This window comes from Calypte anna, chromosome 11, assembly GCF_003957555.1.
Source record: "Calypte anna isolate BGI_N300 chromosome 11, bCalAnn1_v1.p, whole genome shotgun sequence".
NCBI classification, from domain to species: Eukaryota; Metazoa; Chordata; class Aves; order Apodiformes; family Trochilidae; genus Calypte; species Calypte anna.
Window position 1 is genome coordinate 1,355,178 of NC_044257.1, and position 24,584 is coordinate 1,379,761.

General features: G+C 58.3%; 3 protein-coding genes across 15 annotated transcripts in view; all 3 read left to right on the forward strand.

The window, feature by feature from the left end:
• Positions 1-312: 312 nt before the first annotated feature.
• Positions 313-14,024, forward strand: GOT2 (glutamic-oxaloacetic transaminase 2). The gene is made up of 10 exons (XM_030458092.1): positions 313-494; positions 5,437-5,593; positions 6,632-6,760; positions 7,111-7,170; positions 7,293-7,454; positions 8,606-8,710; positions 9,576-9,726; positions 10,582-10,747; positions 12,083-12,233; positions 12,867-14,024. Exons 1-10 carry the CDS (start codon positions 436-438, stop codon positions 12,987-12,989), a joined length of 1,263 nt encoding a protein of 420 aa, XP_030313952.1. The 5' UTR covers positions 313-435; the 3' UTR covers positions 12,990-14,024.
• Positions 14,025-14,832: 808 nt separating this feature from the next.
• On the forward strand, positions 14,833-20,364 carry SLC38A7 (solute carrier family 38 member 7). Of its 3 annotated transcripts, none has more exons than XM_030458089.1 (11): positions 14,833-14,911; positions 15,829-16,240; positions 16,452-16,650; positions 16,746-16,890; positions 17,443-17,541; positions 18,218-18,275; positions 18,829-18,943; positions 19,167-19,314; positions 19,394-19,593; positions 19,837-19,891; positions 19,988-20,364. In XM_030458089.1, the coding sequence occupies exons 2-11, from the start codon at positions 15,974-15,976 to the stop codon at positions 20,088-20,090; spliced, it is 1,389 nt and encodes a 462-aa protein (XP_030313949.1). In that variant the 5' UTR covers positions 14,833-14,911; positions 15,829-15,973; the 3' UTR covers positions 20,091-20,364. The 3 variants fall into 3 exon arrangements, with proteins under 3 accessions (XP_030313949.1, XP_030313951.1, XP_030313950.1); XM_030458091.1 differs by having other exon boundaries at positions 14,855-14,911; positions 15,835-16,240; XM_030458090.1 differs by having other exon boundaries at positions 14,861-14,911; positions 15,832-16,240.
• A 3,200-nt stretch (positions 20,365-23,564) lies between these two features.
• CNOT1 (CCR4-NOT transcription complex subunit 1) overlaps positions 23,565-24,584 on the forward strand; it is a 63,810-nt gene continuing 62,790 nt past the window's right edge. For 9 of the 11 annotated variants that reach the window (XM_030457562.1, XM_030457567.1, XM_030457563.1 and 6 more), the window contains exon 1: positions 23,590-23,750. The gene's annotated coding sequence lies outside the window, so the exon portion shown is untranslated. Of the gene's footprint in view, positions 23,751-24,584 lie in introns of all 11 variants that reach the window. The other 2 variants (XM_030457572.1, XM_030457568.1) reach the window with 2 other exon arrangements.

Below are 24,584 nucleotides of genomic sequence, written 5' to 3' on the forward strand. Positions count from 1 at the left end.
GCACAGCCCGGTACTGCAGCACAGCCCGGTTCCGCCGGTACTGCCCGGCACAGCTCGGCATAGCCCGCTTCTGCCCGGCACAGTCCATCACAGCCTGGTTCTGCCCGGTACAGCTCGGCACAGCCCGGCACAGCCCGGTACTGCCAGGCACTTGCCCGTACAGCTCGGACAGCCCGGTACTGCCCGCTTCTGCCCGGTACAGCTCGGCACAGCCCGGTACTGTCCGGCACAGCCCGGCACAGTCCATCACAGCCTGGTTCTGCCCGGTCCATCCCGGGCCGGTTCGTTCGGCACGGCTGCAGAGAGTCCTCCGGGCCGCCAGGGGGCGGGCTCCGGCCATGCCCGGAACGGGGCGGAGCATGCGTGGGGCGGGGCTCCAGCCCGGCGTCTGCCGCGTGAGGTGTCCGTTCGCCACCCGCTGCCGCTGCCGCCGCCATGGCTCTGCTCCACACCAGCCGCTTCCTCGCCGCCCCGCGCCTCGCCGCCCGCGCCAGGTGAGGGCTGAGGGACGCGCTCCCCCTCCGGGGCTGCCCGTCCGGTACCGGTGAAGGGGCTGCTGCAGAGGGCGGCCCGTGAGGCGAGGAGGGGCGGTGAGGGGGCTGTGAGGGGAAGGGGTCTCGGTAGGCACCGGCGGTGACGTGTGCGGTGGGGCGGGGGGTTGCCGGGGGAACGGCGATCGGATTGGCTGGGGAGCGCGCGGGTCGGGGGCTGCGCGGCGCTGATTGGCTGCGGCCCGGCTGGGCGCCCCCCGGGCTGCCCTTGAGGAGCCGCTGTGGAGGGCGAGCGGGGCCGTGGGGAGGGCACCGGGAAACGGGGCCGGGAGTACCCGGGGCACCGGGAAAAGGGGACTGGGATTGCCCTGTGCACCAAGGAATGGGGCTGGGGCCATCCAGGGCACCGAGAAACGGGGCTGAGGGCACCTAGGAACCGGGCTGGGAGCACCCAGGGCACCGAGGAACGGGGCTGGGAGTACCCAGAGCACCGAGAAACGGAGCTGAGGGCACCCAGGAACGGGGCTGGGAGCACCCAGGGCACCGAGAAACGGGGCTGGGAGTACCCAGGGCACCGAGAAACGGAGCTGAGGGCACCCAGGAACGGGGCTGGGAGCACCCAGGGCACCGAGAAACGGGGCTGGGAGCACCCAGGGCACCCAGGGACGGGGCTGAGGGCACCCAGGAACGAGGCCGGGGCCACCCAGGGCACTGGGAAAGGGGGCAGGGGGTGCCCAGGAACGGGGCTGGGGGCACCGGGAAAGGGGACTGGGACTACCGTGTGCACCAAGAAACGGGGCTGGGGGCACCCAGGGCACCGGGAAAGGGAGCTGGGATTGTCCTGTGCACTGAGAAACGGGGATGAGGGCACCAAGGAAGGAGCCCGGGGGCACCCAGGACACCAAGGAACATGGCTGAGGGCATCCAGGGCACCGGGAAAGGGAGCTGGGATTGCCCTGTGCACCAAGAGACAGGGCTGAGGGCACCCAGAGCACCGAGGATCCAGGCTGGGATTGCCCTGTGCACCAAGGAACGTGGTCAGGGTGCTGCTGGCAATGTGTTAGGGTTAGAGTTAGGGTGAGGGGCACTGTGCAAGGGGCCCATGTGCTGTGACATGGAGCTGGGGTGGTGGGGGGAACCATGTAGTGGGGCTGGGGGGATCCTGTGCACCAAGAAACGGGGCTGGAGACCCCCTTGTGCAGGGTGCAGTGGGGCTGGGATGCTGCTGCTGGTGCTCTGTGCAACAGGGACCCCGTGTACTGTGAAATGGGGCTGGGGTCCTGCTGGTGGTGTGCAGTGGGGCTGGGGGGGGGGACACTGCTCCCCCTCATGGATCTTGTGGGGACCCAATACAGCATGGGAAGGGACCAGAGGGTGCTGGCAGGATGCAGGGGTGCCCCTGCTAGAGCCATGACTTCAGGGGTACCAACCTGGCATGAGCAGGAGGGCAGCAGGGAGAACCAGTAATGACCAGTTCAGCACTACCAGCTCCAGGCTCTGCTGTCTCTGAAGCCAGAGCTGCTCTCCAGCCTCCTGGTAGGCTCTAAAGATCAGCTCCTTTTCCTTGCTGGGAAGCAGTGAGATTTTTCTTTCCTCATTACAGCACATAAAGATGATTAGATATTGATTAATGCTGCACTGTCCAGCACAGCCTCTCTGCCATGTGAAATACTCTCATCCCAGCTTCTCCCCAAGCTCTGCTCAGTCAGGAGGTAGAAAAAAAAACCACCTGGAGGTTGTGTTGTCTGCCCTTGGAGTGTGGCTGGCCAAAGGGAGGGCCAACTAAATGACCAAATTGCATCAAGGTCACCCAAAAGGGATGAGATCACCTGGAAGGAGTACAGCCCAGCCCTGGGGTAAGGACAAAACCTCTGTGCACAGCTCCAGTTGCTTTGGAAAAGTGACTCCTCACCCTGCAAGAGGGGATGCCAAGCAGTGCTGAGCAGTTTCTGTTTCCTTCAGCACCTTCACCTGGTGCTGAGCTGTTTCAAACTGCCCTGTGCTGGGAACAGAGGTGAAGAGATCTGGAATGGTTAAAGTGTCTGCCTTGACATGCCCATGCTGAGTGATAAGGCTGCTGATGGGTCACCAGACAGCTATTTTAAGTGCTCTTCTTGGTGGGAAGCTTCCTGAAGCTGACTGGGCAACAGATTTTTAGGCTTGCAAGGATGATAGTAGCCAGCAGCCACTGCATTGTTTTTGTGTAAATATTTGCTTGTAGCTGTGGTTTCTGCTCTGCCCCTGCTTGCAGAGCTGCTCTGGGGGGTTTGGCAGAAGGCTTTCAAATCCAGTATCTGGCTGTGCTGTACCTCAGGGAACATGGATTGGCTTCTTCACATTGGGAACCTTCTCTGGACTTGGGAACTTCCTTACCTCCAGGAGATCTGGCTGTCTGGGCTTGGGTAGAGTCTGTGAGCACACTCTGAGGTGTCTGCAGCTTGGGCCATGAGCTCCACCATAGTTTTGAAAGGTTTATGCAGTTCCTGGGGCATTTTCCTACCTTCTCTCTGTCCCACTGTGCTTTAAGGCAGCTCAGAAGTTTGGCTGAAGGATGGAGGGACTGCCTGAGTGTCTGCTCAGCATCCCAGCTCTGCCTTGGCCCCTGTGTTCAGGTTCATGTCCTTTCCTTGGCTCACATCAGGTGTCCTTCAGGTAGTTCAGCCCCAGCTTTAACTCCCTTCATGGAGTTTTCTCCACTGGAATACCTCCAGCCTGGCAGAGAGGATGTGAATTTTATAACTTTGACCTTTATCCAAGACTGGTGCTCTTTTAATTGCTGGAAAGAAATTATAGCTCAGTACAGGGGGTGACAATGTTACAGTGACAGAGGGGCAGTGGTGTGTCAGGACCTGTGGCCTCAGATTCCTGCTGGCCCTCTTCTCCCAACCCCCCAGCTGGAAAGTTTTGCCTCTGTGATCTCTTGGATATCTTGATGGGTTTGGACAACAGCCTGGGCTTTTTTCTCCTCTCTCCCTGAGAGCTCAGCTCCCTGGAAAGAGCAAAGGAATCTTTCCTTGGCCTTCACCTGAAGATCTTCAGGCTGATAACAGGAAAATCAGTCCTAACCCTACCCCTTGCTGCCTTAAGCTGATGAAAGACCAGCTCAGAACAAAAGTACTTTATCTCTCAGGAGTGCTGCAGCTTAGGTAAATGCCTGCGGGATCAGCATTAATTACAGCAGTAATGAATTAATAGTCCAGTGACCTGCTTAAGTGTTTGCAGGATCAGGGCCTAAATAACCCACAGGCTTGTAAGCTGCTTGGGGACATTCTGGCACAAAGGAGGTGTCCTCACCTTCTCCCAAGCTCCTGAAAATAAATGTGCAGGCTCCTGCAGCCCTCAGCACCTGAATAATCTGGGAAAAGGTGAGCTGCAGGGAGACACACTCCTGGGCAGAGCCTCTTTCTCTCTTCCCCTGCCCCTCATTGCCAGGAGGGTGTTGGGCAGAGCCTCTTTCTTCCTTTCTTTCCCTGCCCCTCATTGCCAGGAGGTTTTTCCAAAGCAATGTTTTCCTGAACCTGTGGATCTTGGGCTCCCATCCTGACAGCCCCAGTGCCTCTGCAGGGTGTGTGCTGTTGGCACAACTGACTCATCCTCCTTTCTAAACTCATCCTGACCTTACCCAGAGAGGTAATTAAGAGTTGTTAGTGGTCTAGACAATTCTGAGCCCATCTTCCAGTTTTAAACGACCCAAGATGGCTCTGCTTTTTGGATGTCTTGGCTGTCCTTTTCCCCACAGAACTTGTCAAGAGGAGAAATGGAGGTTTTCTATTTGGAAATCCTGTGCTGATGGGAAGAGCAGTTAAATCTGAAGAGGGCTGATTCTGTTTGAGGTGCTAAAGAGATGCAGCCTCCACACACAGGCAAATGCAAAGGTTTGGGACAGTGCCTGGGTGATGCTGGGAGTCAGGATGCTCAGAGCTGCCTGGAGTCATCATCTTTAATAAATCTTTTTGTCAGGAGGGAGCTGTTGCAGCCCTAACCCTCTGCCAGGGGGGCTGAAAACCACCACACTGCTTCTCTTGCACAACACAGGAGCCTGCAGAGCTCAGACGTGGGACTGGGCAGAGGCTGTGGCCAAAGAGAATGAGGGGGTTCTTTTTATAGCCTGGTCTGTTGTGCCCTTGGCATTAAGAGAGCCTTCAGGATGTGCTGCCAACAGGGCAGAAGCAGGTGGGTGGGTGGCAGAGTGGCACAAAGCTCCTCCTCACACAGGGAGGTTTCATGCTTGACAGCAAGGGAAGGAGCTTGTCACTTTTGTCACATGCTGGGGAGAAAGAGTCCTCTGCCATTCCCAAGGAAACAGTGTTGGGTGACAACATCTCTCATCCAGTGAGACAGTTTGTAGAGCAGGGAGGGAGAAATCCCTTCCTTACATCACTTGGCACTGCAGGCAAAGCAGGTTGGTTTCCAGGAGTTTGGAAGAGGCTCCAGATTTGTGCTCTGTGCAGTCACTGGGGTCTGGCTGAGGTCCCACTCAGGCACACAACCCCAGCTCTGGGCTGGGAGGAGATGGCACTTGGCCAGAGGATGAGAGGTTGAAGCTCATGTTCTGGGGCCTTTCTGGTGTCTGCAGCTCAGGACAGCAGGGCCAGTCCCAGGACTACTTACAAGAGACTTAGCTAAAAGCAAAAGTACAAGACAGAAAATCACCTTTATCCTGGCCCAAACCAGGACAAGGGCTCAGGCATCTTCAGCCAAAGTGGACTGAGACTCTTCACCTGTTCTGCACTGTAAGGTGCAGTGCTTAGAGGAGTTGCTTAAAGGATCAAAGGGTTAAAAGGAGTGGTGTTTTTTCACCCCTGGACAATTACCTTCCCACTGGTTGTACCTTGTTCAGTGGTTAAGGACCAGATTTTGGATTTTCTTCCCAGCCGTGTCAGAACATGTCCCTGCCCAGCTTCCAACCCTAATTCTTAGCTTCTGTTTTGTTTTTTCCCTTCAGCTCATGGTGGTCCCACGTAGAGATGGGTCCCCCCGACCCCATCCTGGGGGTGACAGAAGCTTTCAAACGTGACACCAACTCCAAGAAGATGAACCTGGGTGTGGGTGCATACCGGGATGACAACGGGAAGCCATATGTCCTGAACTGCGTCCGCAAGGTGAGGAGGGGATAAAACAGGGAACCTGGGGCTTATCCCCATCCAGTTAAATCCAGTTTGTTGCCAATTTCCACCAGCTCTCCAGCCCGGTTGCCCTCTGAACTTCAAGGTATTTCTGGTGTTCCCCAAGCCAGCCCACACAGGAGGGAAGAGCTGACATTGTCCCCTTCATGAATTAGTCTTAGGAATTCCACTGAGCTGTTGTTACCAGTTTCTCCATAAGCCAGACTGAAACTCCAGCCCAGGGAGCTGGATGTGGGTGCTGCCCTTGAGGGGATTAAAGAGCCTTTCAGGGTTGCAAGCATAGAAATAGACCACCAAATGGGAAGCAGCTGTCACAGGCTGACTGGCTGGTTTCCTGGCCAAAAGGAGGACACGTTGTCCATGTTTCTCCTCAGGGTGGGGTTTAAAGCCATCCCTTGCCCTGGCTCTCCCTGGGTCAGCACATGCTGGTTCTGGGTTATGGCTGGGGAGTCTGCAGTCACAGGAACAGTTCCCTGGTGGTATCTGAATGCTGCCAGGGTCCATCCTCTTGCCCTGGCAGTGCAGGGAGGGGTTCCTGGAGTGCTCCAGATGTTGCTGTGTTTTACCTGAGTGTGGTTCTTTGTCTGCTGTTCTCACTTCTGTTCTCTGATCCTGTTGGGTACAGACTTGGGATGATTTCTGATGCTGGGTCTGTTTGAAAAATAGAAATGAACAAAACTGGGAGGTGCTGTGTGGAAGGGTTGGGTGAGCTACCTTCCAGCCAGGCTGCTTTCCAAATGGCCTGGGGTTTCTGGATTTATTTTTTTTTTTTAAACTTGATCCATCTAGTTCAATAACACTCCCAGCATGCCAAGGGCTTGCTGCCCTCCCTGTTTTGGGGATGTCTCCCTGTGTAGAGACAATCCCTGCCCTCCAGCAAGGGCCACACTTCCTGCAGGACAGCTCCCACTTGGGCAGCAGCACTGACTCCTCACGGGCTGGAAGCTCTGCTCTCCTCTGGCTGTGGGTTTCCTGGCTCTGCCTTCCTTGCTGAATGTGTGTTGTCCTTCCCAGGCAGAGGCCATGATAGCATCCAAGAAGATGGACAAGGAGTATTTGCCCATTGGGGGGCTGGCAGATTTCACCAGGGCATCAGCAGAGCTGGCTCTGGGGGAAAACAGCGAGGCGTTCAAGAACGGACGGGTAAGCAGGGGGTGGGCAGCAGGGGGTGGGCAGCAGGGGGTGGGCAGTGCTGTCTTGGCCCCTGGTTGATGTGAGGGTGCCCATGTAGTGGAACCATTGGCAGAGGTTTTGTGCCTCTGAGTTGCAAGCTGGCCCAAAGCAAACTGCTTCTGAAGGCTGGGGTGAAGCAGCCCTTCCTGAGGAGGGAAACAACCCTGCCTTGGGAACAGCAACTCCCATCCAGTTCCCTGCAACTGGAGTTGCTGAGCCACGTGGTCCCCTCCAGCCTCATGTCCCTGTTTGGGTGTTAATGCTGAGGTAGGGACAGGGATTGGTGGCTCAGATCCATGTCTTTGTTTCCTCCCTTGCAGTATGTCACTGTGCAGGGTATTTCTGGGACCGGATCTCTGCGAATTGGAGCCAACTTTTTGGTGAGTCCATGGCCAGTGGGGGGAAGGAAAGGACAGCTTTTGACCAGAGCTGAATCTTTGGGGGGTTTTACCTTCCTGAATCTGTTCAAGCTGTATGAACGCTGTGTCCTCCTCTTGTTCAGCAACGGTTCTTCAAGTCCAGCCGGGACGTGTACCTACCCAAACCATCCTGGGGCAACCACACCCCCATTTTCCGGGATGCTGGGCTGCAGCTTCAGGCTTATCGCTATTACGACCCCAAGACATGCAGCCTTGACTTCTCTGGAGCCATGGAAGACATTTCTGTGAGTTGCCTTTCAAAAACCCACAGAGTTTGGGTTGGAAGGAAGGGACCTCCAAGGGTTATCCAGCCCAACCCCCCTGCAGTCAGCAGGGACACCCTCACCCAGCTCAGGTTTGGAACCAGGTGCTGGTGCTGGCAGGTTTCTACCAGCTGGGCTGGGAGTGACTCAGGGTGAGGCATCACTGCTCTGCACCTGCCAAGCTCTTGGTGGCTTCAAAGCCTCCAGTGGCTTCAGAGGTCCCAGCAGCAATGCCCAAATCCCCTCCCTGGACACCCCCCCCTTCACTTACCTACCCCAAGAAGAACAAACCAACTTATAGAAATAATATAATTATAAATAGAAAAACAAACACCTTTCCCCCAAGCTATTCTCACTGTCACTCACTCCCCCCAAAGGCAGCTGGGAGGGGGGGTGGTGGTGAGACCCCCAAACACTGTGGTTCCCAGCCTGTCCTGGGGCCTGACCCTCACCCCTGTCATAGAACCCCAGAATCATTTGGGTTGGAAGGAAGGGACCTCCAAGGGTTATCCAGCCCAACCCCCCTGCAGTCAGCAGGGACACCCTCACCCAGCTCAGGTTGCTCAGAGCCTCCTCAAGCCTCACCTTGAATATCTCCAGGGATGAGGCCTCAGCCATGGGCAACCTGTGCCCTTGTTCCCCCATCCTCATGGCACAGAACTTGTTCCTGACATCCCATCTAAATCTCCTCCCATTCAAACCACTGCCCCTCATCCCAGCACTCCAGGCCCTTGCACACAGTCCCTCTCAGCCTTCCTGGAGCCCCTTCAGACACTGGGAGGTCACTGTGGGGTCTCCCTGGAGCCTTCTCTTCTCCAGGCTGAACCCCCCCAGCTCCCTCAGCCTGTCCTCACAGCAGAGGTGTTCCAGCCCCCTGAGCATTTTCCTGTCACTGCTCTGGCCCCACTCCACCAGCTCCATGGCCTTCCCGTGCTGAGGGCTCCAGACCTGGATGCAGGTGTAGGTGTAGGGATCATCTTGCTTTAGCCTAAACATGATGTCTGAAGGCATCATATCAAGGCTTAAAGCCTTGCAGAGCTTGTCTAAGCTGTCCAGGGCAAGAGTCCCATCTCAGCTGCTGAGGAGGTGCTGGGATCTCATTAATAATTCATCTTCTGTAACATCTTTCTTAGAAAATTCCAGAGAAGAGCATCATCCTCTTGCATGCTTGTGCTCACAACCCCACCGGGGTGGATCCCCGGCAGGAGCAGTGGAAGGAGTTGGCAGCTACAGTGAAGGTGAGCAGTAGTGTTCCAGGGGCACCGTGCTGTTCCTGGGAAATCCACAGCTCTGGGCATTCGTGGGTGGCACGTGGCCTTCACTGCTCTATAGGTTACCCCCTTCCCTGAGGCCAGGAGGGGTGTCATGTTCCTGCTCTGGAGACAGGAGCCAACAAGTGCACCCATAAAGCTTCTAGCTGGCTGCCTGATGTTCTACTGGCACCTTCCCAGGAAGCCAGGGGAGGGAGAGCACTGAAAGGATTGAAAGAGTGAACTGTGATAGCTGCACGGGGAGCTTTCATCTGCTTGGTGTCTCCATGCAAGCTTCAGCTGGAGACAGAGAGAGGCAGGTTGTTCCTTCATCCTTCTCTTCCTCCTCCCTCCTGTGCTCCCAAGCTGTAGGCAGTGACATTTGGCTTGGGGATGCCAAATGTCCTGAGAACTGATAGATACCAAAGCAGCCCCTTTGGCCTGCAGGTGACTGTCCCTGAGTGTGTGGCAGTGTGGCTGGGTTATCTGCCTGGAGGTCTTGGAAGGGCTGGCACCTGCCCAGTGTTCCCAGGTGGTTTTCCTGGAAACTGATAATACAGGGGACACTGAAACGGAGTAACTTATTGCTTCTGAATCCACTTCTGCCTCCTGGGCCAGACTGCATGTCCCATAACTGCACTGAGGGGGGGTTTACCTGCTGTTGTGGTGTGTGGTGGGCAGCTGGGGGGGGTTGAGCTGCCTTCCCTCTGGCAAATGACAGGGAATGCCTCCACTTCCCAAGAACAGTTGCTACTGAGGAGGCTGCTGCCTGCGTGGCTCTTCCCAGCCTACTGCCCTGTTCCCTGGGGGGATGTTCTCCTCCTGTGATGCTCTCTCCTCTCTTTGCTGGCAGAAAAGGAACCTCATGGTGTACTTTGACATGGCCTACCAGGGCTTTGCCAGCGGGGACATCAACAGGGACGCCTGGGCCGTGCGGCATTTCATCGAGCAGGGCATCAATGTCCTCCTGGCACAGTCCTATGCCAAGAACATGGGGCTGTATGGTGAGTAGGGCAGGTGGGATCACAGAACACAGGGCTGTATGGTGAGTAGGGCAGGTGGGATCACAGAACACAGGGCTGTATGGTGAGTAGGGCAGGTGGGATCACAGAACACGAGGCTGTATGGTGAGTAGGGCAGGTGGGATCACAGAACACGAGGCTGTATGGTGAGTAGGGCAGGTGGGATCACAGGGAAAAAACCTTTGAGATCATCCAGGCACCGACGTAGCACTGACAAAGCTCTCAGCAGCTCTGTGGAATGTGCATCAGGTCCTAGGAGATAATCAGATCCTAGGATCCTAGCATTTCCACAGCTAAAAGCAGTGCTGCTGCCATGACATGTCTGATGAGGTGCAGTTTCTTGAGTAAATCTGCTTCTGTTTTAATCTTATCAGTAATTTGATAACATAGATTTACAACGTGGCAGGACAATTGCTTTCAGATAGTGGTACAAAGCAACCTCAGCAGGACTCGGGTGCTGTGGATACTCTTGCAGCCAGGATGCTGGAGGAGAACCCCACTGCCTCCAGGGTTTAGCAGGCAGTGCCTTTCTGCTGCCTGCATTCATCAGGGCACAGGACACAACCTGCTGGTGGGAGGAGAACCTCCTGGGAGCTCCTGGAGACCCTTCTAGGGCTCTGCTTAAGATGGGAGCTGCTGGAGACCCTTCTAGGGCTCTGCTTAAGATGGGAGCTGCTGGAGACCCTTCTAGGGCTCTGCTCAAGCCAGGAGCTGCTGGAGACCCTTCTAGGGCTCTGCTCAAGCCAGGAGCTGCTGGAGACCCTTCTAGGGCTCTCTGCTCAATCCGTGGGGTGTCTCTGTGAGGCAGAGGCAGGGACCTGACTGCCTCTCTTTCAGGAGAACGTGTGGGTGCCTTCACGGTGATCTGTCACGACGCAGAGGAAGCCAAGAGGGTGGAATCTCAGCTGAAGATCCTGGTCCGCCCCATGTACTCCAACCCCCCGATGAACGGAGCCCGCATCGCCTCTGCCATCCTCAACACCCCTGACCTTCGGAAGGAGTGGTAAGAGGGGCAGCCCCTGCTGTGCTTGCTCAGGGCAGGGAGGTGTGCCCTGTGCTGTGCTGCCTGTCCTGGGTAGCTCATCACTTCAGAGGTACAGTCAGAACCATGTGTCACCCCTTCCCTCTGCAGAAATCCCTGCTCGTGTCCCAGCATCAGCTGGTATCAGTCCAACGTGACACAAACAGCTTTCCCTTGTGTTAGCAAGGCAGTAAAGTGTAGATCATACAACTTTCAGGTTGGAAGGGACCTCAGGGATCATCTGGTCCAACCCCTTCTGATATTATTGTTTATCTGAGATGTCCCAGCACCCCATGGAGCTGAGACTTCCAACTTTCCCAAGTGGGGGAATCCACCCCTTCCCCTGGGAGACCATTCCAGTGTCTGACTGTCCTCAGGGGGAAAAATTTCCCTCTTGTGTTCAGTCAGAATCTCCCCAGGAGCACCTTGTGCCCATTGCCCCTCATCCTGTCCATGGGACTCCTTGTAAACAGGGAGTCTGCATCTGCTTTGGAGCTGCCCTTTAGGTACTGGAACATCATAACAAGGTCTCCCCTGAGCGTTCTCAAGGCTGAACTGACTCAGTTTTCTCAGCCTCAGAGGGGTAAAGGAGGGGATAAAGCTCACAAGGGGTTGCAAGAGCTCTGTCCAGAGAGTGGGTAAGACTGACTGAGGTGTTGTAGGCATCTGTCTCACAGTGGGGAAGTGGAAGCTTAAGCCACCTGGGAATAAGCCCCAGGAATGTAACCCACGTGCCTTAAGCCTGCTTCCTGGCATCAGCCTGTGCTGCTTTCCCAGCCCCTCAGTGTCCTGCTCCTGCCAGCAGCTGGCCTGGCAGAACAAAGGCTGGCAGAACAAAGGCTGTGCTGTGGCCTGGCTGGTGCCTTTGGCAGGCTGGCAGCTCTGCCTGATCCAGGACCCAGTGGAGATGTCTCCAGGCTCTTCTGCCTGGGAGCAGGGATGTCTGCTGCTTCTGGGAGGAGCCCTTGCAGGCTGCAGTTGTCTGTGGATGATTATTTTGTCTGGGTTTGGGCAGTGCTGGCACCAGGGCTCCTACTTGCAGGTGGGTTTCAGAAGTGAGAGGTGTTGGCACTCTGGTAGCAGTGTTCAGCAGCTTTGGACTAAATAAATAGGAGTCACCTCCTGGTAACCAGGGGAAAGAAGCAGCTTCCCAGCTGGAACTACAGGTTCATGCTCTCTGGTCTTTGCTCATCTGCATCCCTCGTGTGAGACCTTTCCATGTGGAGAGGGTTGATTCCTGGTAGTGGCAGGGAGGGAACAGACAGCACTGGTGTATCCCAGCTGTTCCCTTAAATGGTTCCTGGGTTGGTTTCTCAGGCTGGTGGAGGTGAAGAGCATGGCTGACAGGATCATCAGCATGAGGACTCAGCTGGTGTCCAACCTCAAGAAAGAAGGATCCTCCCACAACTGGCAGCACATCACTGACCAGATTGGCATGTTCTGCTTCACTGGGCTGAAGCCAGAGCAGGTAAACACTCTTCCTGTGGATTCAAAGTGTCATTTGTGGTCCTTGTTGGTAAGAATTTGACTGCAGATGCCAAAATGCACCCTCCTGGGGAGTTCTTCCTCCAGGAGGAACATCCTCCCAGCTTGGAGCACTGGAGCATTGCAAGGACCCAAGTCCTGCTCTGCCCTGCTGTGCTGTGGGGGCTGAAAGCAGACATGGGCTACTTATCTGACAAAGGAAACTGTCACTTGGTGCAGCTCTGAGGTGACCCTAAAAGCCAGCTTAAGCGAGGTGACAACACCTGCAGGGTCTGTGTGTTGCCCCAGAGCTGAGCAGCATCTCTGGTGGTTTGTCAGGTGCCCTGCAGGCTGTGGGATGCCATGGCTGCTGGCTCCCAGATGACTTTCAGTTCTGGCAAGCTGTGCAGTGCTGTGCTGAGCTGAGCTTTGTCCTGTGTTGTCCCTGTGTTGTCCCTGTGTTGTCCCTGTGTTGTCCCTGTGTTGTCCTGTGCTGAGCTGTGCAGTGCTGTGCTGAGCTTTGTCCCTGTGTTGTCCCGTGCAGTACTGTGCAGAGCTGTCCCTGTGGTGTCCCTGTGCAGTGCTGTGCCAGCAGTCCAAGGCTGGCCTGGAGGTTGAACTCTGCTCTCTCCCCCAGGTGGAGAGGCTGATCAAGGAGTTCTCCATCTACATGACAAAGGACGGCCGGATCTCTGTGGCAGGAGTTACCTCGGGCAATGTGGGCTACCTGGCTCATGCCATCCACCAAGTCACAAAGTAAAGACAAAGCTGTGCCCTGGAGCTGGTGGCCTTCCCTTCCCCACTGGTTGAAGACAGGAAGGGAAACGAGCAAAATGCTTCCAACCACAGCACCTGACGCTGCTGCTGAATGTATCTTGTAGACAAGTTGTTGTAGAAGCCTAGTCCAAACAGCCCTGCACTGCAGAGCAGGGACATCATTGCTGGCTCCCACTCCTCACAGCCATTCTCCCCTCCTGTCCATCCTTTGTCCAGCAGCCCCAGCATCCATCTGCACTGGAGGAAGCAAATACCTAACTCTGCCATCCCACTTGGTAGAGGCACCAAAGGCTCCCCCAGGCTCCTTTCTCCATGAGAAGGCTTTGTGAGGCTGTTGTGGCCTCTGGCCCAAGTGGCAAGGGATGAGGAGCTGGGTGGGCTGAGTGGGAGGGCTGCTGGGGTGTGTCCCTGCCACCTCCTCAGCTGGTCACTGCTGCCAGCAGGCTCCGTCCTTCTCTGGCCTGGCCTGGGGCTGGGCAGGGCCAAAGCCATTTCGTCTTAACAGCCAGCTCTGAGGACTTCTCACGGCTAAAAATCTCCATTGGCTTTGCTCATTCCATGTGGGAATCTCTTCAGATGCAATTCACGGTGGCACTGGTATGTAGGATTGACCCCTGTCCCTCCTCTAAACCTTCCTGGTTCTCCTGACTTCACTCCTGGGCTCTGAGGGGAAACAATTCCTGCTCCCGCCCAACAAGAACCTCATCTGAAAACTGCTCTGTTGGTCTCTGCCTCTCCCCTGCCTTGCACCAGCCACAGCAGCCCCTCCCTGTGCCCCAGAAGTCTTTGTGTGTGCACCCCAAAGCCATGTCCACCCTCACCTGAGGCCGCAGGGTTTCCCTTTCATCTGCTCTCTTCAGATTTCTGATTTAATCAGAAAACGGGAGGGAAAGATCTCGAGGAAGGTCTGAGTCCATGACTCAAAAACCCACTCTGTTCTTCCAAAGCGAGCGTCCCTGAGGCCCTGTGACTTGATGGACTTTTTTAATCCAAATAAACTGGTGCATGGCTGTGTCGAGCTGGGGGTTTCCTCCTGTCACTGTGCAGCTGGATCGTGTCCCTTCTGTGCACCCAATTCTCCCAGCACCGGGGATCTGTTGTCACCACATCTGAGGAGCCCATGTAGGGCAGTTCCCAGTCGTGTGCCCCAAGAACAGGAGGGGTTGGGGCTGATGCTGCCCCAAGCGGGAGCCGCTGTCACAGCCGTGAAATGGAAGCTGTGAGGGGGGTCCCAAAAGCCCCGTGCCGGGAGCACGATGGAGCAAGCCCAGCTAGGGATGGCCTCTGAGAAAGCGGGAGCTCTCTCTCCATCCGCTGGCACCTTTGCCAGGCTATTTAGCAGCGCTGACCTCATCTCCCATTCCTGCCCAGAGATCCATCCATCTCCCGGGAGCCAGCCCGGGGCTGCCCGGTGCTCACGGGCCCGGGGATAGCCGGAGCTTCCCTCCCTTCCCGACGGAGCCGGCGTGTCAGGGCCACGGGTGTTTACATGGCCCGATGCCCACGGCTGCCGCTTCCTCCCGTTTGTGCAATCGACCACGTTCCGTGCCCCGGGTGCCGCCTCATGGCGATGGGTTCTGCGGTCCCGGCTCGGTCCTGCCCGGCTCCGAAGCTGCTCGTCCCGAGGCCTCTTCCCGGTGAAGGTGGAGCTGGAGCACGGCGCTGCCTGCCCGCCCTCTCCCTGCCTGCGGAGCTCCGGAGATGGCCTGGGAGGGGTTTCCCGGCGCTGGGAAGCTCCTGACCCCTGCTCCCCGCCGCTGGGGAGGCTTCCCCGGTTCCCCGGCCCGGGGGCGGACTACAAGCCCCGGCGTGCAGCGGGTGGGGCGGTGCCGGCGCTGCGCTGCCGCCGAGCCCAGTGGGACCGGAGCCGGGGCCGAGCGGAGCCGAACGGGCTCCCACTGCCCGGTGAGTGGGGCCGGGACACGGGGAGGAGGGGGGGTCCTGCGTGGAGAATGGAGCGTGGGGGGAGGAGGACGACGACGGACGGGCCCCTGCAAAAGCGCGGTGACCCGCACCACCCCCGGCCTCGCCGCCCCCGGTGCGGGGCACCCGACGGGGCCGTGCGGTGCGGAGACACCCTTGGAGAAGCTGTCGCTCTCGTGGTCTCCGGTTATCACCGGGTTGGTAGCTTTGTCCGGGAGGAAGGGGCAGCCGGGCAGCCTCCAGCATCCTCCTCCCGCCCTGGGAGGGGGCGTCAGGCAAAGCCGACCCACGCGTGGAATGGACTCACCGGCCTGGGAATCTAGGACCTGGGATCTTTCCTCCCCACGCTCTTGGGCAGCTGTTGTTCTTCCCCCTCCCCAGAGATCTTTGAAGAGGATTCATAGCCTGAGCGTGGGATTAAATAGCCTGGAAGCACAGGGTGGGCTGGCCAGGAAGAGTCTCTGGACACATCTTGTACGGGAAAGAAAGAGATTTCCCTTGGCTGTGTAGGTCCCCGTGAAGCCTTGCCAGGTTGGGAGGCTTGGTCTCCTTCAGCTCCGAAGCACTGGGATGAGATCTGGGCTGGCCATCTCCAAAGGGCTGCAATGCTGGAAACACCAGATCTCCAGGTCCAAAGGCTTCTGAGCCATCTCATGCCGATGGTCACCCTGGGGGTGCCCTGGAAGGGGCCAGTCCTGCTTTTCCTGTTAACATGGTGCTCCTGCTGCATGCACGGGTTGTTCCTGCTGAGCCCAGCCTTGACCTTTCCCCAGCAGCCAGTGCTCAGCAGCTCTTGCAGAGCCTGCAGGGATCTGGGTTGGGAATCAGGAAGCGAGCCGTGCCACGGGGACTCAGTGGGTCCTGTGTTCATTAACACCCAGTCCTTCATCCCCTTCCAGCAGCAGCCCAGTGCCTCTTCCCCACGCTGCTGTGGCCCCATGGAGCCAGTGCTGGCAGAGGAGCCTCCTCGAGGTGCTCAGCTGAGCCCAGTGCAGGAGCACTAGTGGGCTGTGGACTGTGGTGTGTGTCACCCTAGGAGGGACAATGGCTCAGGGCTCAGGGAGCATCAACAGCGACTACAAGGACTGGGAGTGGAGCGCTGACGCCGGGGAACGGGCCAGGCTTCTGCAGAGCCCCAGTGTGGAGACGCTGCCAAAGAGTGGGGAGAGCCAAGGGAATGGTCTGGGGGCCACGTCAGCTTTGGGAGCTGTCTTCATCGTGGTCAACGCTGCCCTCGGGGCCGGGCTGCTCAACTTCCCCGCTGCCTTCAGCATGGCCGGCGGCGTGGCCGTGGGAATCACGCTGCAGATGGTGAGAGGGTGGAGAAGGGACGGTCCCCTGCTTGGGGAAGGGGTGTGGAGGAGACATGTGGAGCCCCAGAAGGGGCTTGGGGAGGACCTGGCTCCTGGGAAGAATCCCTGTTGGGTGAGGTGCACCAGAGAGATCAGGGGTGGCTGCCCGGGGTGGCTTTGAGGGCACGCTGTCGCTTCAGTATCCCCTCCCTATCTCTTTACCACCCCAGTGCATGTTGATCTTCATCATTGGAGGCTTGGTCATCCTGGCATACTGCTCACAGGCCAGCAACGAGCGGACCTACCAGGAGGTGGTGTGGGCTGTGTGTGGGAAGGTGCCCGGGGTGCTGTGTGAGGTGGCCATCGCCATCTACACCTTCGGAACCTGCATCGCCTTCCTCATCATCATCGGAGACCAGGAGGACAAGAGTAAGTGAGTGCCACAGGGCCATGGAAAAACAACCATTTGCTGTCCCTTTGGCTGGAAGGGGACAACAACCTGGCCACCCCGTTTGTCCCCACAGTCATTGCTGCTCTGGTGACGGAGCCTGAGGAATCTGGGAGCAGCCGCTGGTACACGGACCGCAAGTTCACCATCAGCATCACTGCCTTCCTCCTGATCCTGCCCCTCTCCATCCCCAAGGAGATCGGCTTCCAAAAATATGCCAGGTGTGTGGGGAGGGTCCTCCAGTGCTGGAGCCAGCCAGCAGCCACCCCCCCACCCCCAGGCCCAGGGAATGGGGAGCAGAAACACCAAAGTTCTAGCAGTGTATCTGAGGGGTTGGACATCTCCGCCTCAGTTTCTCCATCTGGGAAGCAGAGGAGCTGCTGAGCACTGTGTGTTGTACCCCGGGGTTTGTGTCCCTCCCTTCTTCTTGTTGGAGGAAGCAGGGAAAGGTGCTTTCAACTGTGTTGTCCCCTGGCTTGGGAGCTGGCCATCCAGCAGAAAGCAGAGGCAGGAGGGGTCCAAGTCTGGGTGGCAGCTCCAGCTGCACAGGGCAGCCCCTGAGCACAGTGGGGTTGTCTTGGCATCTGCCCTGGGGACAGTGGGTGACAGTGTTTGGCATATCCCCCTGGGAAGGGAGAGCAGGGGTGGTCCTGATGGGAAGGAGTGAGGTGTCCTGAGCTGTGCAGGGAGGAAGATAGGGATGGAGAGGCTGGAGGAGACCATCCACAGAGCAAGGAGGCAGCACACTGATGGTCTCCTGTCCCCTCTTGCAGCTCCCTAAGTGTGATTGGCACCTGGTATGTCACAGCAGTCATTATCATCAAGTACATTTGGCCTGACAAGGAGCTGGTGCCTGTGGAGATCCCCACCAGGTGAGTGCAAGGGTGCTGGTGCTGCTGGTGGCCATCAGGGTGTTGTGAGCTGCACAACCTGGGGACAGATCCTTCACAAGTCCCCTCGCTGGGCCTGGGGATGCTCTGAGCTGCCAAAAGCTCCCAAGTGTTTGCATGTCTGCATGTTTCAGAAGAGGGGGTGGTGAAGGAGAGGAAAAAGATCTCTTGGAGGTCTCCATCACAGGTTTTTTGGGAGAGCTGATGGACTTTTCAGGGGTCTGGGGTTCCCTGTGCAGTGCTTGTGCTCAGCCAGCAGCCAGGGCTGTGTCTCTTGTAGGATAATTTTGGTTATTCCCTCAGCCAGCACCCTGTGCTTTGTCCCCTCTGCTGTGGGCTGCAGACATTTATGGACCCAGTGGGAATTTTAGGGCACAGCAAAGTTTAGAACAGTTTTGGGCACTGCCCAGGTAGATCTTTATTTTTTAACTGTAATTTTTTTTTTTTTTTTTTTAAATCATTCATGTTGGCTGGTTCTGTCCCAGAGTTTCAGCAGAGTGCCAGGCCCTGGAAAAACCTCTCTCCATGCAGAGGCACCATCCTGGCTGGGGGGACACAGAAGCTGTGGGTTGGCAGAGGAGCGAGCCCATTGCTGAGCACCCCTGGGGCACTGGGGAGGGGTGCCTGGCCTGATGGGTGGGTGTTTCTCTCCCCCCAGCCCCTCCACCTGGACAGCTGTCTTCAATGCTGTGCCCACCATCTGCTTTGGCTTCCAGGTAAGGCCATGAGCCCAGACCTCCCCTTCCCACCCTTCCCACCACCTGGCAGGGACCGACGTGGTCCAGGGATACTCCCTGAGGTGTTCATCCAAAACCTTCCTCTCCCTACCCCCCCGTGTCCAAAGCCCTCCCCCAGCTTTCTTGTAGCCCCTTCAGATATTGGAAGGTTGCTCTGAGCTCACCTGGGAGCCTCCTCTTCTCCAGGCTGAACAACCCCAATCCCTCAGCCTGGCTTCCCAGGGAGGTGCTCAGCCCTCTGAGCATTTCAGTGCCTCTGCTCTGGACACCTTCCAGGAGCTCTGTGTCCTGCTGCTGGGGACTCCAGAACTGGACCCAGCACTGCAGGGGGGGTCTGAGCAGAGCAGAGCCTCAATTAAAAATCAATTAATAATAATGCAGCTGAACTCTGCACCTAGGATGGGGCAACCCTGGTGCTAAGAGCAGACTGGTGGCGGGGGACTTGGGGGTCCTGGTTGATGACAAACTGGATTTGCCAGGGGACTCCAGCTCATCCCACTGAGTGTCCCTGCTCTCCCCATGTCCCTGGCAGTGCCACGTCAGCAGTGTGCCCGTCTTCAACAGCATGAAGCAGCCAGAGGTGAAGACCTGGGGGGCTGTGGTGACAGTGGCCATGGTGATCGCTCTCTTCGTCTACACAGGCACTGGTGAGAGGATGCCACGGGAGTGCAGCATGATCCTCAGGGGGGCTGGGAGCTTCTGGAGGGCTGGGACCCTCTGGGCAGCACAGGGACAGAGCGGGAAGGGAGCGGTGTCCATTTCACTCCCGCTGTGATGCGACCCGGGCTATAACCCATCTGAGTCTGGTCCCTCAGACACACGTGCAGGAGGTTTGTCCCCATTCCCTGCTGACTGTTCCCTTCCTGGCAGGTGTCTGTGGCTTCCTGACCTTTGGGGCTGGTGTGGAGCAGGACATCTTGCTGTCCTACCCCTCCAATGACATCCCTGTTGCCCTTGCCCGGGCCTTCATCATCCTCTGCGTGCTGACCTCCTACCCCATCCTCCACTTCTGTGGCCGGTGAGCACGGGGAGGGAGACAGGGGGGGAGGTGGTGGGGGCAGCACAGAGACCCCCCTGGCCTGACCCTGTGCCTGCAGGGCTGTCCTGGAGGGTCTCTGGCTCCGTTACACCGGGGTGACAGTGGAGGAGGACGTGGTTCGGGAACGGAGGAGGCGCCTGCTTCAGACCATCAGCTGGTTCCTCCTCACCCTCCTCCTGGCCCTCTTCATCCCTGACATTGGCAAAGTCATCTCTGTCATTGGGGGCTTGGCTGCCTGCTTCATCTTTGTCTTCCCAGGTAGGGCACCTGAAGATGCTCGGAGGCTGGGGGAGGTCTCTTGGCCTTGTGTCTCCAACAGGGAGAAAGCAGGATGGAGACCAGGAGGATTTTAGAGAAGGGGAAAAGTGTGGCATGGGGTGGGTTGGTAGCTCAGCCATGTTGACCACACTCTCTGCTATCTAACGGGGTGTGTGGCTCCTTGCTTTATGGGGTGTCTGCTCAGCCCTTGCCTGGGAATAATCTGCCTCCTCTGCCTTGCAGGGCTCTGCCTGATTCAAGCCAAGCTCTCTGAAATCCAAGAAACCAGGGCAATCAGGTAAGCAAAGTGTGCTTCTTCTGTCCCCACTTCCCCTGTGGATATTGGGGTGAAGGTGAAGGTCCCCTCTAAACACACCCTGCCCTGCATCTGCAGCTGGTGGGCCCAGGTCAGCTATGGGGTGTTCATGGTCACCCTTGGAGCCTTCATCTTCGGCCAGACGACTGCCAATGCCATCTTCATGGACCTCACAGCCTGACTTCCCCCGTGGGCTGGACCACACTGCTGCTGTGGGGATGTAGATTTCCCCTAGGACCAAAGGGAAGGGGGGAGAAACCACGTTGGGAAGATCCAGAAGGAGTGTTGCCATCCAGGGCTTGGCAGAAGGAGCTCTCTGGGGGTTTGAATCTCGTTGTCTTAACGCACCAGGCAGTCAGGCTTCTGCCCTCAGCCCTGACTCCCTGGTGAGCATCACTACAAAAGGACCTGGAGTCCAGGTCAAGCCCTTTCTGTCCCTCCAGCATGGACATCCCTACCTTAGACATCCCCAAGGGGTCAGGGTTGGGGTTTGGGAAGGCATGCTGCTCTCCCCAGCCTGCCCCTCTGCTGGTGGAGCTCCTCTCCACAGCTTCATCTCCCCCCCAGTGTTGGTGGGAGAGTGTGTTTTACATAAAGGGAACTAGAAATAATGTATATCAGACATTGTCCTCTTCTGTGTCAGTGTTTGCCTTGAACTCTGCTTTTTTTCCCTGACTCTCATCTTGCCAGTCTCCTGCCCCTCCTCTCACCTCTCCCTCTGCCTGGGATGTGCTTTCTGTTACAAAGTGGGATCATCACTCTCAGCCTGACTTTTTTTTATGGGGAATGGGGACAAGGCCAGGGTAGGGACACACTGGTGCAATGGTTCCTCTGCCAGGAGTTGCTCACTTGCTAGAGAAGGTGCTCTGGCTGCACATACTACCCTAGAACAAACTTATTCTCCAAATTCCCAATCAGGAAGGTATCCAGAGAATGGGCCTAGGCCAGATTTCGAGGGACACTTTGGGGATAAAGCAGTCTTGATCAATCTATTATATATTGGTTCCTTGGTTGTTTACACTCTCTGGGGCTGAGGCTGTGCATCACCTGTCTGGATAACTTCACTTCTGCTCTCACTGGAATCACCAGTTCCCCCAGCTCCACGGTTGGCTGGGGGGAGTTAAACCTCAGCAGCAAACTGCTCTGGTTCAGTCTTGGACTTCCTTGGTTTGGCTTCTAAAAGCCTGGGGGAGGGAGAACTCATCTCCATCCATTGCTGCATCCGTGTTGAGGGTCCAGCCCAGCTCTGTGCACCGTGGGCTTTGCTCCTCCTGGAGCTTCTGAAAGAAAAGCAGCCCTGGTTGTCCTGGGGGAGGATGGACCATGGGGTGCTCCAGACTTTTCAGGTGAGCTCTGTCCTTCTGGAACCAGTGGGTGGGAGGACAGCACACGGGTGCTTCCCCGACATGGAGCCATTTGATCTCTCCCCACTCGGGCTTGTAAATCATAGAATCATAGCATGATGAATGAGCACTGAGGTGACAGCAGGGCCGGCAGCTCATGGATGATGGGGATGAGGGGGCTGAGTTGACCTGTGGGAAATTCAGGTGACACTAAACCAAGGGGTCTGGAGGTGTCTGGAGGGGTCTGGGGGTGAGGTGTTGATCTGCTGGAGGGTTGGAAGCTGCTGCAGAGGAAGCTGGGCAGGCTGAGGGGCTGAGGGCAGGGGTATGAAGTCCAACGGGACCAAGTGCAGGGACCTACACTTGGGGCACAATAACCCTGTGGGGTGTTCCCCCCACAGACCTGGGGGAAGGAGTGGATGGAGAGGGAGCTGGGAGCACAGGGGGGGACAACAGGTGGGACATGTACCAGATAGCTCACCTGGGTGATGATGATGAGGAGCCAGAGTTCTCTTCTGCCATGCCTCTTGAGGAAGGAGACACATTCTTAGAATCATAGAATGGGCTGGGCTGAAAGAGACCTCAGAGCTCATCAAGTCCAACCCTTGATCCACTCCCCCCGTGGTTCCCAGCCCATGGCACTCAGTGCCACATCCAGGCTCTTTGGAAAGATCTCCAGACACGGAGAATCCACTACTTCCCTGGGCAGCCCATTCCAATGCCTGATCACCCTCTCCAGAAAGAAATTCTTTCTCATCTCCAACCTAAACCTCCCCTGGCACAACTTGAGACCCTGCCCTCTTGTCTTGCTGAGAGTCGCCTGGGAGCTGGAGATGGCCCTGCTGGAGGATGAGGCAGAAGAGCCGCAGGCACAGCAAGGATATTTGGCAGGACTTCCCTTCCTGCTGCCCCCCAGGTACCTTGGTACCCTGGGTTGTTCCCAAATCCAGCCCCTGCCTGCCCCCAGCCCCTGGCTCCTGCCTCAGAAGGTGCCCCCCTGCCCCTGCTCCTCCTGGATCTGGGGAGCACAGGGATTCCTCCCACGGAGCCCACTGGGGACCGGGAGGCTCAGGAGGTGCCAAGGCTGCGATGATGCTTCTTTCCCCCATGGAAAAGTGGGAGTTTGTCCCCAGTGGCTGCTGTGCCACGGGTGTCCCACGTCCTTGGGTGTCACCCGGGGAGCTGCCTGGGCAACCTCCATCTCCCCGGGGGTTCAGGAGAGGGTGGTGTGGCCATTCCTCTGCCTTTCTGCTGCTGTTTAGAAAAAAACCAAACCAAACCTAAACCCATGGCCTTTTAACCTCTGTTTGCTACGTGCAGAAAGCAGAGGGACCTGGAGTGGGTGGCAAGGGGTGGGACAGGGGGGGGGACAGGTCTGGGGAGACGCTCCTGAGGAGGGGGGTGGGTGAAGCTGCGTCCCACAACACCCCCACCCCGGCTCTCCCAGCTTTGGGGTGCCCTATGTGTGTGTGATGGGGGGTTCAGTACGGAGCCCTCTGCCAGAACCTCCCAGAACCTTCCTCAGGCAAGGACCGAGCGATCCCGGTGCTGTCCCCGGGGCGAGGACATAGCTGAGGGGCGAGCGGTGTTCGGAGGCGCTGAGGCATCCCCCCGGTACTGAGGGGAGAAAGAGTGAGGGGGCCAAAGGGCAGCGGGGAACGGGGAGGACGCAGATGGAGGGGTCTGTGAGGTAAAATGGCCCCGGAGCTGCCTGAGGGAGACAGTGAGCGCTGTACCCCCCCCCCCCCCCCCGCCATCTTGAGGAGCTGCAGCTCCCGGGCGGAACCATCGCACTGCGGGGTGGGGGGGAAGGAACGGGGGTTCTGGGGCAGTACCACTGCTTTGGGGGGGGGGGATGTGGTGTTAGCTGCCCGGACCGCACCAAGGCAGCGCGGAGGGGGGATTGGGTTCGGACCGCACCAAGGCAGCGCGGAGGGGGGGTTGGGTTCGGACCGCACCACTCGGGCGGGGGCTCCACCCCCCCCCAGCTCTGCGCGCCCTTTGGCGCTCCCCGCCGCTTCCCCTTCCCGCCTCGCGCTGATTGGTCAGCCGCGCCAGACGGGGTCGACCTGCAGTGCGCATGCGTGGTGCCGAGCGCCTCCACCCCTCGGCCAGCGCTGGTTGGCCGCAGCCGTGGGAAGGGCCCCGCCCTTTCTCGGCCAATGGGCGCGCAGAGCTGGCTCCTCGCGGAGGGGCGGGGCCGCGCTGGGGAGGTAAGGGGGGGGGAGGAGGGCGGGACGCTGATTGGCTGAGTCGCTGTGGGCCCTGCGCTCTGATTGGAGGAACCGCTCGACGAGGAGGCGGGAGGCGTGGCTAAGGCCCCGCCCACCGTGCCCCTCCCACCCCGTGCCGCGAGGGGACGGGGGAGGGGAAAGGCCGCGACGTGAGCGCGCGACCCCGTCCGCCATTTTGTAGCGAAACGGCGGAGCCGAGAGGAGAAAAGCGCGATCCGCCCCGGCCCAGAGCCCCGCTCCGGACACCCCCGCACGGCCCCTGAGGTGAGATTCCACCGGCGCGCCCAGCGCAGCCCCGGCCGCCCCGCTGCTGGGGGAAAGGAAGGAAGGAAGGGTGAGAGCACCGGAGCCTCCGGGGCGGCGGGGCTCGGCGAGCCGCGGTCCGGCGGTGGGGGTGAGGGGAGGTGCAGGGCTGGGTGTGAGGGGAGAGGGCAGGAGCGGGGCCGGGAGCAGAGGCTCGCTCGGGACCGCTGTTTCCGGGGTGCGTGTGGGTCAGGCAGTGGGGCCCCTGAGGCCCGACCCGGTCCGTCCCGGCCTCCTCCGCTCCCCGGCCCGGCCTGTGCCTCGGCACCGCCGCCCGTTCCTTCAGCCGGGGTCCGATCGGTAGGAGGAGCAGCCGAGCACCCTTGGAAGGGCTTTCCCTGGGCGCGGGCCCGTCACGGCGCGGCTGTGCCCGGCAGGTCCCGCGGCTCCGGCAGCCGCACCCTCAGCGGCTGAGGCGGCGGGGAAGGCTTCGGCTTGGGAGCTCATCGCACTCCTCCGTCCGGGCTTGTGTCGACCGGTAAGCCTCGGAGAGCCCCGGGAAGCAAGGCGGTGCCGGGCCTGCCCTGGGGCTCGGCGGTCTCGTTGGAAGATGGGCGGTGTGGTGACTTAACCCGGAGGAACCGAGTGGCCCCCGAGCACTGAGCTGTGGTCAATAACCCGGTGACACAACCTGCCTGCAGAGCACAGGGAAGAAACGCTGCTCAGCGCCGTCCCTCTGGTGAGAACGTGCTGCCCGGTGAGAATGGACTGGCTGGTTCCGAAAGGAGACAGAGCAGTGATGCTGTGCTGCTAGAAATCTCTGATTTGCCACGGTTCTCTTAGCTCAAAGTGGTG